At 33.5% G+C, this 12,151-nt stretch overlaps 1 protein-coding gene across 4 annotated transcripts; it reads left to right on the top strand.

Moving 5' to 3' along the window:
• The first annotated feature begins 312 nt into the window (after positions 1–312).
• LOC108326199 (DEAD-box ATP-dependent RNA helicase 42) lies at positions 313–10,591 on the top strand. Of its 4 annotated transcripts, XM_052874287.1 has the most exons (8): positions 316–488; positions 1,021–1,163; positions 3,083–3,122; positions 3,879–4,712; positions 4,789–4,935; positions 5,288–5,379; positions 9,966–10,034; positions 10,188–10,591. In XM_052874287.1, exons 2-8 carry the CDS (start codon positions 1,059–1,061, stop codon positions 10,347–10,349), a joined length of 1,449 nt encoding a protein of 482 aa, XP_052730247.1. In that variant the 5' UTR covers positions 316–488; positions 1,021–1,058; the 3' UTR covers positions 10,350–10,591. The 4 variants fall into 4 exon arrangements, with proteins under 4 accessions (XP_017415034.1, XP_052730248.1, XP_052730247.1 ...); XM_017559545.2 differs by lacking the exon at positions 3,083–3,122 and having other exon boundaries at positions 313–488; XM_052874288.1 differs by lacking the exon at positions 3,083–3,122 and having other exon boundaries at positions 314–488; positions 1,021–1,212; positions 10,159–10,296.
• The last annotated feature ends 1,560 nt before the right edge of the window (positions 10,592–12,151 follow it).

The raw sequence follows: 12,151 nt of genomic DNA, 5'->3' as shown, positions 1-12,151 counted from the left end.
TTATTAACTATTATTTCATTTGGATTTAGATTATTTATTTAAGATGACTTAATTATTATATATGGTTTGAAATAAGTCTATAATAGAGTGCATTTTATTAATAAAGTGTATAAATAACTTAAATGTAATAAAGCAGTATTATAAAAGTTTACAAAAATAGATTGTAATCATATTTTCATAAACTTAAATAAATATTGTATTTAAAAATAATATAAAAGTATTAGTTTTCTTACAATCTAGAATATGTTAATAATATTTTTTTTAGGGATGAAATATCTATAGGCAGCTAATATCTGCTTCGCAGTTTGTTCCTCTTTTTGTATTTTAAGGACTGCAAATTTCAAACTAACTGAAACGACATAGGCAGAATCAAGGGTTTCGTTTCTTCTATCGCATCTATTCATTCCTCATGCTTCCACTTACAAGCGCCAAAATCTCAATGAATTAATCTTCTCTCCTTTCAAATTTTCGAATCCTCGCTTTAGCTGGTTCTTTCTCTCTCTTTCTCTCTCTCCCTCTCTCCCTCTCTCTCTCTTTCTCTTTGCGATTTTCAGTAGCGCATCTTAGTCCCTTAATTTTATGCATGCTTTGTTTATAATCCGTTCGTACATTTAATCTTTGGATTTTATTCGATTTTTTCTTCGTTTGAATACTTAGGAAACGCAAGAGCTGAAGTGATTCGCTCCTTCATCTTAATATTTTATTTATTTATTTAAAATTGAAGCAGTGTTGAATTTCTAGATTGCTTGTAAAAAGTTAACAGTTCCACTTAATATAGGTATTTGTTTTTGTTTGCTGTTAAACTGTATGCCTCTGTTGTCAGTAGGACTAGCCTTGGTTGAAGAGGTTGGCATTAATTTTTTCACGGGTCTGTTTAATAGGCACAGTCACTGCTAATTGGCCCTTAATTTTGGTCTGTTTCTGAAAATTTTCACACGTATTTTACCTTGTTTTGATTGTTCAATTCACTGAGATTTTTTTTGCATCCTAATCTGACCGAGTGTGTTAGTGCAATTACAGGCTTGGCATGACGGATTCAAACTCACCGTTGCTGCCTCATGGCAATTCTGATGCAAAAAACGCATTTCGCAAGCCTTCTGGTGATGCAGCTAGTAGGAATTATCGGCGTCGGTCACCTGTTGATGGATCACCCTCACCTGATGGTTGGGATCTTTTACGCTCTTGGTCTTATTTCTTTTAGAAGTTTCAATGGTATTGTGATGAATTTTCTATCTATATTAGTAATATGGTATTTGAATCTTTTTCATTTGTGGTGTTAATGCATGGTTCTTCTTATGGTGGAGATTAGATAGGTGGGGACTTTTAATATCTTTGTCACTTACCAAATGATCTAATGGGAATTAAGGTTGATTCATGGTGTTTTCTGACGTTACAGCAGTTCCCTGTGTATGAAAACTGATACAGTGTTGTATGTTTGTGATTAGCACAAGGTGGGGCTATGATCGTGGTTTATAAAAAATTAAAACTTGCTCTATTTTACTTCATAGCTGACGCAACCTAATTCTTTTGCCTGTCTATGTGGTCAGTGTTTTAGAGAATATTTTAGTTAGTATGTTATGAATGTTAATTCCACTATAGGTGGAATGATTTTTTCTCATTAAGGTAGGGATATGCAGTTAAACAACCCATTGTTATGAGTTTTTTATTGTGATGTAAGAGAATTTGGAAAATAATTAATTACATTTGCACATGGAATAGGTTTCCAGTTTTGAAGCTTATGTGCTGATGTGATCTTATATGGTGTTGTTTCTTATTCCTCCTCTTTGTGCAAAAGTTTTATCACTTGTGTCATGGATATTGCTGTTTGTTTCCCGGAATTTGTTTGAGCTCTTAGAATTTGCATTTAGAAGCATAAATCCTAACGGGAATTGTGCCTCCTAATCTTATGTGATGCTGTGGCATTACCTCTAGTTCTAAATTTGAAGGAATGGGCTTCGTTTATCCTTAATTGAAAATCTTCTAGTATGATGGAATAGACATCTCGTAGGTTTTCTTAACTTGATTTGGTGTTTAGACTATTTTTAAGAAGATGCCTACATTATCCATTTAGAAGCCTATAAATTTTGTATTTTGGCTTAAAAGAAACCTGAATGGTATTCAACTATATTTCAAATGTTATAGGATATGAATGATTAAATCCAGTACGAAGTAGTTAATAGTCTGTCTGCTGTGGTGGCTTTGAGATAGGAGTGCCACACCATAATAGCCCTTGGTTGCGTCTCAAATAGCTGTAACACATTTCAGGCTAGAAGCCATTGTTACTGGCCCAAATTCATTCTCCATCTGGCTTTGACAAAGCTTCTTTTGGTGCTCTTGGATGAAGAATCTGCCAGCTGTTCTGAACCTGAAGTCTTGTTTTTCACATTTTGTTTTGATGTTATCACAACTTTTGGAGCCATATTTTTTTTATATACTTTCTGTGTTGTTTCGGGTGCAATTTGTTTTTGTTTTTCTATCACTTGAATAAATAAGATGGAGAAAACACAATGTGTCATGGACGTGAAAGATCTACGTCAGGGAAGGATGACTAGTTGACTTACGAACATTAGAACTAACTTTCAACCATTGTGGACGATCTTTTTCATCAATGGAGGCTATTGTTTGGGTAAGATCATCACCATGATCTTGTTCCTTAATCCAAAGCTTGATATCTGAGGCCTAGAAAGTTTAATGACTTGGAGAAGAAAAAAATAAGATAGAGTATCTCATTTTGTGTATAAGCTGAATTTTGAGCCCTTGGTCAAGGTTTGTGTGAATGACTCTGGATGAAGATCATACTTGATGACCTTAAAATAATGGTTGACATCCCTATGTGCCATAGTGTGTTAACAAGTTAACCATGAGCATTGTCCATAATCTATTTCAACATGATTGGACCAAATGTATTCAAATTGTAGGATCTTGTAGGCAAGTTGGGGTTGATTGATATTCATTTACCCACTTGAAGGGGAGTGTTGTAAATAGGAGATTATTAGTTCTCAATATCTGCATAATAATTAGGAAAACGTATCTTTAGAATCTTTTTATTCATTTTGGCATATTTTTATTTCCATTTTTGTAGGTTTCGATTATTGCAAGTAGAGATGACGTGAATGTGATTGGTATGATTGGTATCAATTAAGTAATTGTTTATTTTCTTGTGTTTAAACCAAACCCTTAAAGATTGCTTATTTTTAAGAAATTGTTTGACCTGAGCTGTTACTGTGCACAACCAGTCTAATGTGATTCAGCAAATTATTCAAGGTAAAACACTTGATTCAGAAAATGATTCAAGGTCAAAAACTTGTCTAATTGTGATATGTTCGAACTATGAAGATATTTGTATCAAATCATGATACAAGTAATGAAATTTTCAATCCTAACTACATTTTTGCCTATTTTGTCTTTTTATCCTTTTGTTTTCGTAATGAAAAGCCAAAAGCAAATGTCTATTATCTTCCTAGTCACTTAAATGTTTTACTATCCATATCAGTTAATTGTTTTAGTTCGTGCATGTCAATTACCTTCAGTTACACAGAAACTGTGAGTGGTTTCTTGAGCAAAACATGCATGAAATACTGCAAAACAAGAAAGCAAACATTCTGTCACTTGTTCTTGCCTCATGCATTGAGAACCATTCATTACAGATTATGGCATTGCTTGTTGTTTTTCTTAAGATGTTCGCTTTTGGGTATGTTCTAATATCATTGACCCTGTGCTGCAATCTGCCATTAACTATTTTTATCTGGAAGCATCTCCATAAAAGTGTTTTGCATAATATATTCCAGTGCAATACTGAGCTTAGTTTTATAAAATTCAATGCTGAACTACACATAGTCTGTGACTTTAATAAGTAAATTTATGCTCTTTATATGCAGCTAATCCTAGGCAAGGACAAAGCTCAAGTCCAAATCCAGTGAGAGAAAATTCCTCAAGAGTCTCTCACCATCATTCAAGGAAGTATGATGACTGGGAACAGGACCAACAATATGGAAGGAATCACTACGGCAGAAGCAGTGACTCTCTTAGAAATCCTGATAGACAGTCATCCAAGAGTTCCCATGGTCACTCTCGGCATGACAAATATGCAAATGAAGATAGATATCGTGAGAGGCCAATCTCTCGTTCTGGACATGAGTCAAGGGATGATCGTATGAGAGAAGAGAGTGATATCAGGTCAAAAAACTACCATCGCAGTGTGGACAAGTATTCACATGACAAATATGATAGGCCTGATCATAGAAGCAAAGAAAAACAAAGAGAAACATACTTGGATAATAAAAAATATAAAGAGATTGATTCTTATGAAAAACATGCATCTACAAAGAAGCATGCACTGCATGATGAGGTGGAGAGGGAGGGACTTTCATTGGACTGGGATGGACGAAATGAAAGAAGAGAATCGCGCAGAAGCTCACGGGACTACAACAGAAGTGACCATTTAGAGGCTAGGAACCAAAGAGAGGACTCAAGCCCACACAGAGACAATGGTAAATTTAGTCTAAAAGATGCTTATAAGAGTGAACAGAAGGAGTCAAATGATCAAAACGGTCCATGGAAAGATAAACGAAAACATGACACTGAGTTTGGGAAGGGAAAAGACTGGAAAACTAGAAAAGAAGGCGAGCAGTGTGCTATTGAAGATAAAGAAACTTCTGGAAAGAAAGTAAAGTTGTTTGATACTGACCGGGATGACAATAATAGAAAAGATGGTACTGTTTGCATATTTTTGTACTGATTTTTTATATATGTACCATTATATGAAATTACTGTGTTGCTTCATTTCAGGTACTGAAGTCGATGAAAGTAAAACTTCAAGTTCAAAGCTTTCTCACGAGAGCAAGGCAGATTCATTGGCTGCTAAGTCTAGTGGCTTTGATGGTGACAATGATCTAGATGCTGCAAAAGTTGCAGCCATGAGAGCTGCTGAATTAGGTATGCACTAGCTATCCTGAAAATTTCCCTACTTTTGGGTTATGGACATAGGTTTGATTTTCTATGATCGATTGGATTTTGATAGATTTAAAGTTCACAATTTCAACTTTCACGTATGGTTAAGGTGAACTGATGCGGGTTTAGATGTATATGCTGTGGATATCTGCCCTTAAGTCCTCAGATTTATTTTCTCTATAGAATGGTTTTTCTCTTTGCTAATGATTTGAGTCCAAGTCATCAACCATAAAATAATATTTTAGCCAAGCATCTAGAAATTAACGAGTCTGAAATAGGAACTTGGTTATAGATCACATGCATGTTGTATTCATTTTGAAATTTTGGTACATAACAGTTAATAGGAACTTAGTTGGGGCTGGTTGCTTGACTACTGACCAAAAGAAGAAACTGTTGTGGGGCAGCAAGAAGAGTACACCTACCGAAGAGGTATGTTGCATCTTTCTTTATTTTGATGTGTTCTTTCCTTTTGCAAACAGAAAGGTATATAAGACAGAACTTTTCTTTCGGATTAATATACTTAAGGAATGATCATGAAGTTGAAATGAACTGAATTAGTGTAATTCACAGTTCTAGGCTTTTGTTTCCTTGGAACTACTGCTTTGCAATTTAGATGTATGAGACGAGAGGTTGGAATTGTTCAGTTAATGATGACCAATTTTAAAACACACTTCTGTTAGGGCTATGGTTATCTAACTCAAGAGTTTACATAGATATTAAGAGTTTACTTAGCATGAAAAGAAAAATATTACACATGTAAATACCATACCAATTCAACAATTCAACACCATAATTAATCAAAGTAGTAAACAGTAATTCCATAATTCTAAAGTAACTAAGTAGTGCATGACTACTATACTATCTAAATTCAAACCACACCAATTAGATGGATTTATGCAATTACGAAACATAAGTTTTTAAAGTGATAATGATTAAATAACTAAGAAGGGACAAATTCTGTGCTCCCCTTTTTTCACATACACTTAACTACTTTGCATGACCTCCCACAACTAATTTTACACCACTCATTCTAATTTGGCCAATTAAGTAACCAGTCACCCTTATCTGACCATCATCCATGTTCTATGCATAGTCCTAGGTTAGCTTGCCATAAGGAGGAAGGTGAGCAGAAGGTTTGTACCTTTAGCCTCATCTAGGTTGAAGCCAAAAAACTTATTTTGTTTGTAACAATTCCCCTTCTTCAAATCAAAGGTTTCATTTCTGAATGCCATGTCATTCCTCTCAACTGTGCACCATACTTTTTTTGCAATTGATTCCTAACAAAGTCCATGTTACCAATAGTGATCAACCATATTACCTGGCATACATGTAATCTTATCTATCCATGAGTTGCAGGACTTCCAAGTAGAATCCATCTTGCAACAGTTAAATGGAATGTGAGCCACAAATTCTTTCTCCACTTTGCATAAAGGACAAGACAAGTCATTGTTAAGTTGTACATGTCTCTTGAGATTATCTTTTGTTGCAATCCGGTTTTTGACACATCTCCGAATAAGAAAACCTTAGGTGGGATTTTTAGTTACCAAATTTCAGATCAAATATCATTTTGTTGAGAATCCCTAGTCATTCCATTTAGCACATCATAAGTTGATGAATATACCTATCAAGCTTGGTGCATACTATCTTTATGCTCTGACTTGAGGGTGTTGTTATCTTATGGGAAGGGGGTAGACTAGGTTAACTCATTTTTGGTATTACATATCTGACTCCTATGGTTAGATCACAATATCTTTCTGGTTTTTCTACTGACGTAAGAATCCATGTAGTTAAATGAAACAGCCAAGAGATTAAAACTCTCTTAGATTTTTGTTTCATATTTTCCAATCTCAAGTCATAATAAGATGGAAGTTTATAATCAAAAGTGTCTCTCAATTGTCTCTCACATTTTTGCAAAACCTGGATTTCAATTTGGTTCCCCTCACATGGTTTGGCCTAGATCCATATGGGCTGGGGTAAGAAAAACTCATAGGGTCAGAATGCTCCCATTGAAAAAGGTCACTACTAGACCAAAATATCCACAAAATTTATGTGGGTTAGAGTCAACCCATGAGCTTTTTTTTAAGAAAAAATATTCATTTTAAATACAAGAAAAAAATAAAATAACTCCTATTTTATCACAAATCTAAGGGTTTTAATTTTGTTGTGCGAAAAATTCTTAAATCCATCTAGATCTGAATCAAAATTAAATAAGACATTTCAATTTGAAAGTTTAAAATAATGAATTTATGAATAATACGTTTATGATTTTTTTTTATTATATCTTGTTTATTTTTGTCTTTTTTTTTAATGTATGACTTAAATTTATACGTAAATTCTACCAATTATTTATTTCTCTTTAATAATCAATACACACACACACATATATATATATATATAATACATATATAATACATATATATTTAGTAATTATAAAAAAAAACTTTTGTGTGAATTTTATTAGAATTAATTTAATATTTTCACATTGTGGCTAAACTCCATGTTTCTTCTCTCATGATTGAGACTTTATCACAATATACTAAGTACTTATTAAATGTTATAAGTTTTTTTCTCTAAGAAATTGATAAAATAAATAAATAGATTATAGTCAATAAGTGTATTAAATTATATATTAAATATTTTATTTAATAACATAATAATAAGTATGATGTAAAAACATTGATTAAATATAATAAAATTACAACATATTAGACTATATAATAAAATATATAATTTTATATGTGTACATAAATGGTATTGGTTTTAAGATAGTTAATGTCTTGTAGTAGGGCCAAACCTACCTTAACCTTGACCTTAATCCACTTGAGAAGGGGTTTTGGGGGTCAAGACTTTCTTTGGCCCCGTTGAGGAGGCCTCCTAAAAAAGGGTTTTTTCAAGGATAGATTAGGACTAGTCCATGGGTCATGGATTAAGTTGACACCTCTACTCTTGTGTAGGAAAATTGAACAACTTGAGCTTCAACTTTATTTGTCTCCTTTTTACAATTGATTTAATGTAGCTTGAACACCATCACTAGCTTTTTCCTTTCCTTTATTTTTAAGCATACTATTACTATTTTAATGGTATTTGTATCCTCAATTTTAACTCTTTGAGAATCAAAATATTCAATTCTATTTGTTGAAATAAAAGAAAGAGAAACATAGGATGAATCCCTGATATGTATTGGGAACATAGAGTTATGCATTTATAAATAGAAAAATATGAAGAGATAGGCCTAAGCCTGATACCACTAACTCTCCCTTTCAAGCTAGTGCATATAAATCGTATGTAGCAAGATTATTACAAATATAATCAATTCTGGGTTCTCATAAAGACTTAGTGAAAATATCTATTAACTTATCACTTGAGTTAACAAACTCATTCTTTATGTCTCTAGATACCATGTTTTCTCGAATAAAATGATAGTCAATCTCAATGTGCTTGGTCCTTTCATGAAAGACAGGATTAGAACTAATATGAAGAGCAACTTGATTGTCACATACAAGTGTCATTTAAGTGGCATATCCATATTCCAATTCTTTAAGTAATTGTTTAAGCCAAACAAGTTCACAAGTGGTTGTGGCTGTAGTTATATATTATGCTTTTGCATTAGATCTTGCCACAATACTTTTGTTTCTTGTTCTTTCAAGAAATCAAGTTACCTCTAACGGTGGTGAATTGAAAAATTGACTGACCACATTGACTGCAAAAGAAATGTCAGAACGAGTACTAGTAAGATAGTTCAATTTTCCAATTGATCTTCAGTATTTCTCAGGGTCCAATAAATGCGCTCCCTGATTAGGTAAGAGTTTGGTATTGTTGAGGCTTGTAAGGTGAAGTTTACACTCACTTATATACTGTTAACTTGTCTTATCTCTAATTGATGTCGGATCTCCAACACACTCCCCTCACATCAAGGATAATACACTAGGATAGACTCTAATAGATGACTTTGATACCATGTTGAAATAAAAGAAAGAGAAACATAGTATGAATCTCTAATGTGTATTGAGCACAAAGGGTTATGCATTTTTAAATAGGAAAATATAAAGGGATGGGCCTAAGCCCATTACATCTGCTTAACCTTCTTTTCTTCATTTATACTTCCTTAGCCATTGTTTCTTTTCTTCATTGAACCAGTTCCAATTTCAGACATTTTAAACTTTCTACATCTAAACATGAAATAAAAAGGAAAAAAAAAGCTTTAAAAATAGAACATAACCAAGGAATGGACAAAGCCAACATAAAGAAGAAACGAAAAAGATCAAAAACAGATCTAGACTTGGAAAAGACTAACAAAATGAAGAGCATAGGAACGAAACTAAAAAACAGAAGCTCACCTCTTTGAAGAAACACTAGGCAGTGGGGATTCAAGGAGACACTGTTGTGCAAAGCCTAGATCGTCAAGAAGGTACTGCTGTGCAAAGCCTAGATCGTGAAGCATGACGTAGTCAATGAAGATGTGAGGCAGTGGTCGGAGTAGTCGAGATTTGGAAAGCATGAGATCACCAGTCTTATCTAACAGTAGAGCTACTTATTCCAAAAGCACAAGCCAAACACAACGGGAGCCTAACCCTTCTTATTTTGAAACATTGTATTTCAAATGCAACACATGTTCCTTTTGTGCCAAATGACTTGTCTCGTTGACCCAAACTTGGACTATTAATGAATTAACGCTGTTTTATGTCCTATTAATGGGTATAAATGTTGGGATTTGTTGCTTCAAGTGGTGGTCCAGTAGCATTGACCTGAAATGTTGCATACCTATCGATAATTGTTCATAAAAAAAATAAGATTACATATTACTCAAAACTGTACCTTTGGTTGAGTTTGTACGTAATAAGTAACTGAGTAGTGATGTAGAGAGTGACCTCTCCACGATGTTCATGATTTTGTTTTTGTGCGTGTTCCTGTTTTATGACATGGGTACATTGGTACGTATTTATTTTTTCATTTTCGATAATTTGCTACTGACAATGCAATCGTTGCTTTATCAACGCTCTCGCCAAATATTGTAGTCTGGCCATCGTTGGGATACAGCTATGTTTTCTGATCGTGAGCGGCAAGAGAAATTCAACAAACTCATGGTAAGTGTTTATTTAGACGCTGTTTTATTCTATTTTGACCCAAAAATTGCATGAAGGCGAATGTTACTTTAAATGACTCACTCCATTGGAGTTTATTCACCTACTAACTCGGTTTGAGTCTAAGGTTATGCTCGTGCCTATGGCAAATTGTAGGGTATGAAGGGCGAAGCAAAAGTAGAGCAGAATACCAACAACCAAAGCAGTAACGATATTCTCCGTGCTGAGAAGCAGAAGGAACTTCAGATTGATCTAGAGAAACAATACACTGCAGGCCTTCGACGAAGAGATGGCCGCACTGTTGGTTTAGGGCTTTAAGCATTCTCTCTTTGGAAATTTTACATCTTTTGACATTTATACGTTAAGCACCACTCCTTTGTTTAGATATGCTTGGGATTTTATGTATATGTATGCGCATCATCACTTGGCACCAGATGGGAGTTCCTGATTCAGACAGCGCATGCTATTTCTATGGAAATTCTTGTCGTGAGTGTAACTAAATATATATTTTTCGCATAGTTCATATGAAACTGGTCTAAGGTAATTTGGTTTTGTTATAAGGGTGACGAAGTTATCTTATTCATTAATGATTCCTTCTACACAAAACTAAATTTATCTAGTTATTTATTGCAAAATACAACAAAAGTTAATGTGATCTAATATATTTGTATAGGCATGGCATGTTTGGACATCTATTAATTTATTTTTCGAAATCTAATAGTTTCTTCTATCAATATGTTTTGATAACAAGTCAAAAAGTTGTCTTAAATTTATTTTCTTTAGAAAAGTTCATACTCGTGTTTATATATATATATAGGTCTAATGTTTTTGTAGGTTTTTTTTTGTCTAAAATTTCAAATAAGTTCTTTACTTATTCGGTATCTCAATTGTGTCTTGGCCTTTTGATAGTATTGTTTAAATTGACGTGACATTAAAATCCTGATTATTTGTGAATTAAAAAAATGGAGTGCAAACGGGGGAAAACAAATTTAATTAAGGGTAAACTGGGCAAAACAAATTAAATTAAGTGTAGTCTTTTGTCTACAATCGAGAAATCGAAAATAGATTGGGAAAAGAAGATTGGGGCTTAGTATTAGGGTTTGTGGGAGAAAAAGAAGTGTGTTTTTGTTCCATTGAAAGAGATGGATAATCAAATGCAGAAGTCACATTCTTGTTCTTCTTCAACATGCAATGGGTGGTGGAATCAAAACTTTAATGTCGTTTTTCGTGGTAGTGGAGTATTTAGGATTGATGGAATCTTACCCCCCAAAACAATGGTAAGAACATCTCGAACTACTAAGAACAGAGGGAATCAATTTTAGGGTTGCCCTAAGTACAAGGTAAAAGAACGTGGATGAGTAGTTGTTTGTGTTAGTAGAAAGTCCTTTTAATTGTTTTTTTTACAAAATGGATATCAAGAAGGTGGTTTCAATTTCTTCAAATGGTGCTGTGATGATGGTATTGAGAATACGAATCTGAAGTGGGAAGAAAAACATGAGTGTTTGTCAAAGACAAAAGAAATGGGAGGTGGAACAAAGATGATGAGTGATTTGCAAAAATCTGTTAAGGTTGTGGAAAAATGGATAAAGGTGTTGGTATGGGTGATTTGTTTGCTTAATATTATTGTAATTTCAATATGAATGACAAATCCATAATGTACAGGGTTGGTCGTTTTGTTAGGATGCAATTAGCAGGGTTTTTCGTTTTGTTAGGATGCAACTGATGATGTTAAAGTGAGTTTGTGAATGAAAACTCAAATAACAATGTATTTGACTATCTAAATGAATGAAGCTGTGTTACTCAAGTAGGAATCCTAATAAATTAAGGAATGATGTTAATGGTATATAAAAATTGACTAGAGAAACATGTTAAGATCAATGAATCAAAGTTGTCTGTCAAATTATGTATGGACACTAAAATAAAGTGAATAGGGTGGGGTATTTGCTATCATGTTCAACACACAATTATAAAGTTAATAAGAATTTTACTATCATGTGCCAGTTTTTACAATAAAGTTAATAGTAATTTTTAACATGGTCAAAATGAACTCAATATTTTAACAAGGAAAGTAATTGAAGTTACTTTAAGCTTTCTTTTTCACTTTAAGCTTATCCAATGGC

This window comes from Vigna angularis, chromosome 3, assembly GCF_016808095.1.
Source record: "Vigna angularis cultivar LongXiaoDou No.4 chromosome 3, ASM1680809v1, whole genome shotgun sequence".
In the NCBI taxonomy this organism is placed as follows: Eukaryota; Viridiplantae; Streptophyta; class Magnoliopsida; order Fabales; family Fabaceae; genus Vigna; species Vigna angularis.
The sequence above is the reverse complement of the archived record's forward strand: the minus strand, read 5'-3'. Positions and strand labels throughout refer to the sequence as shown.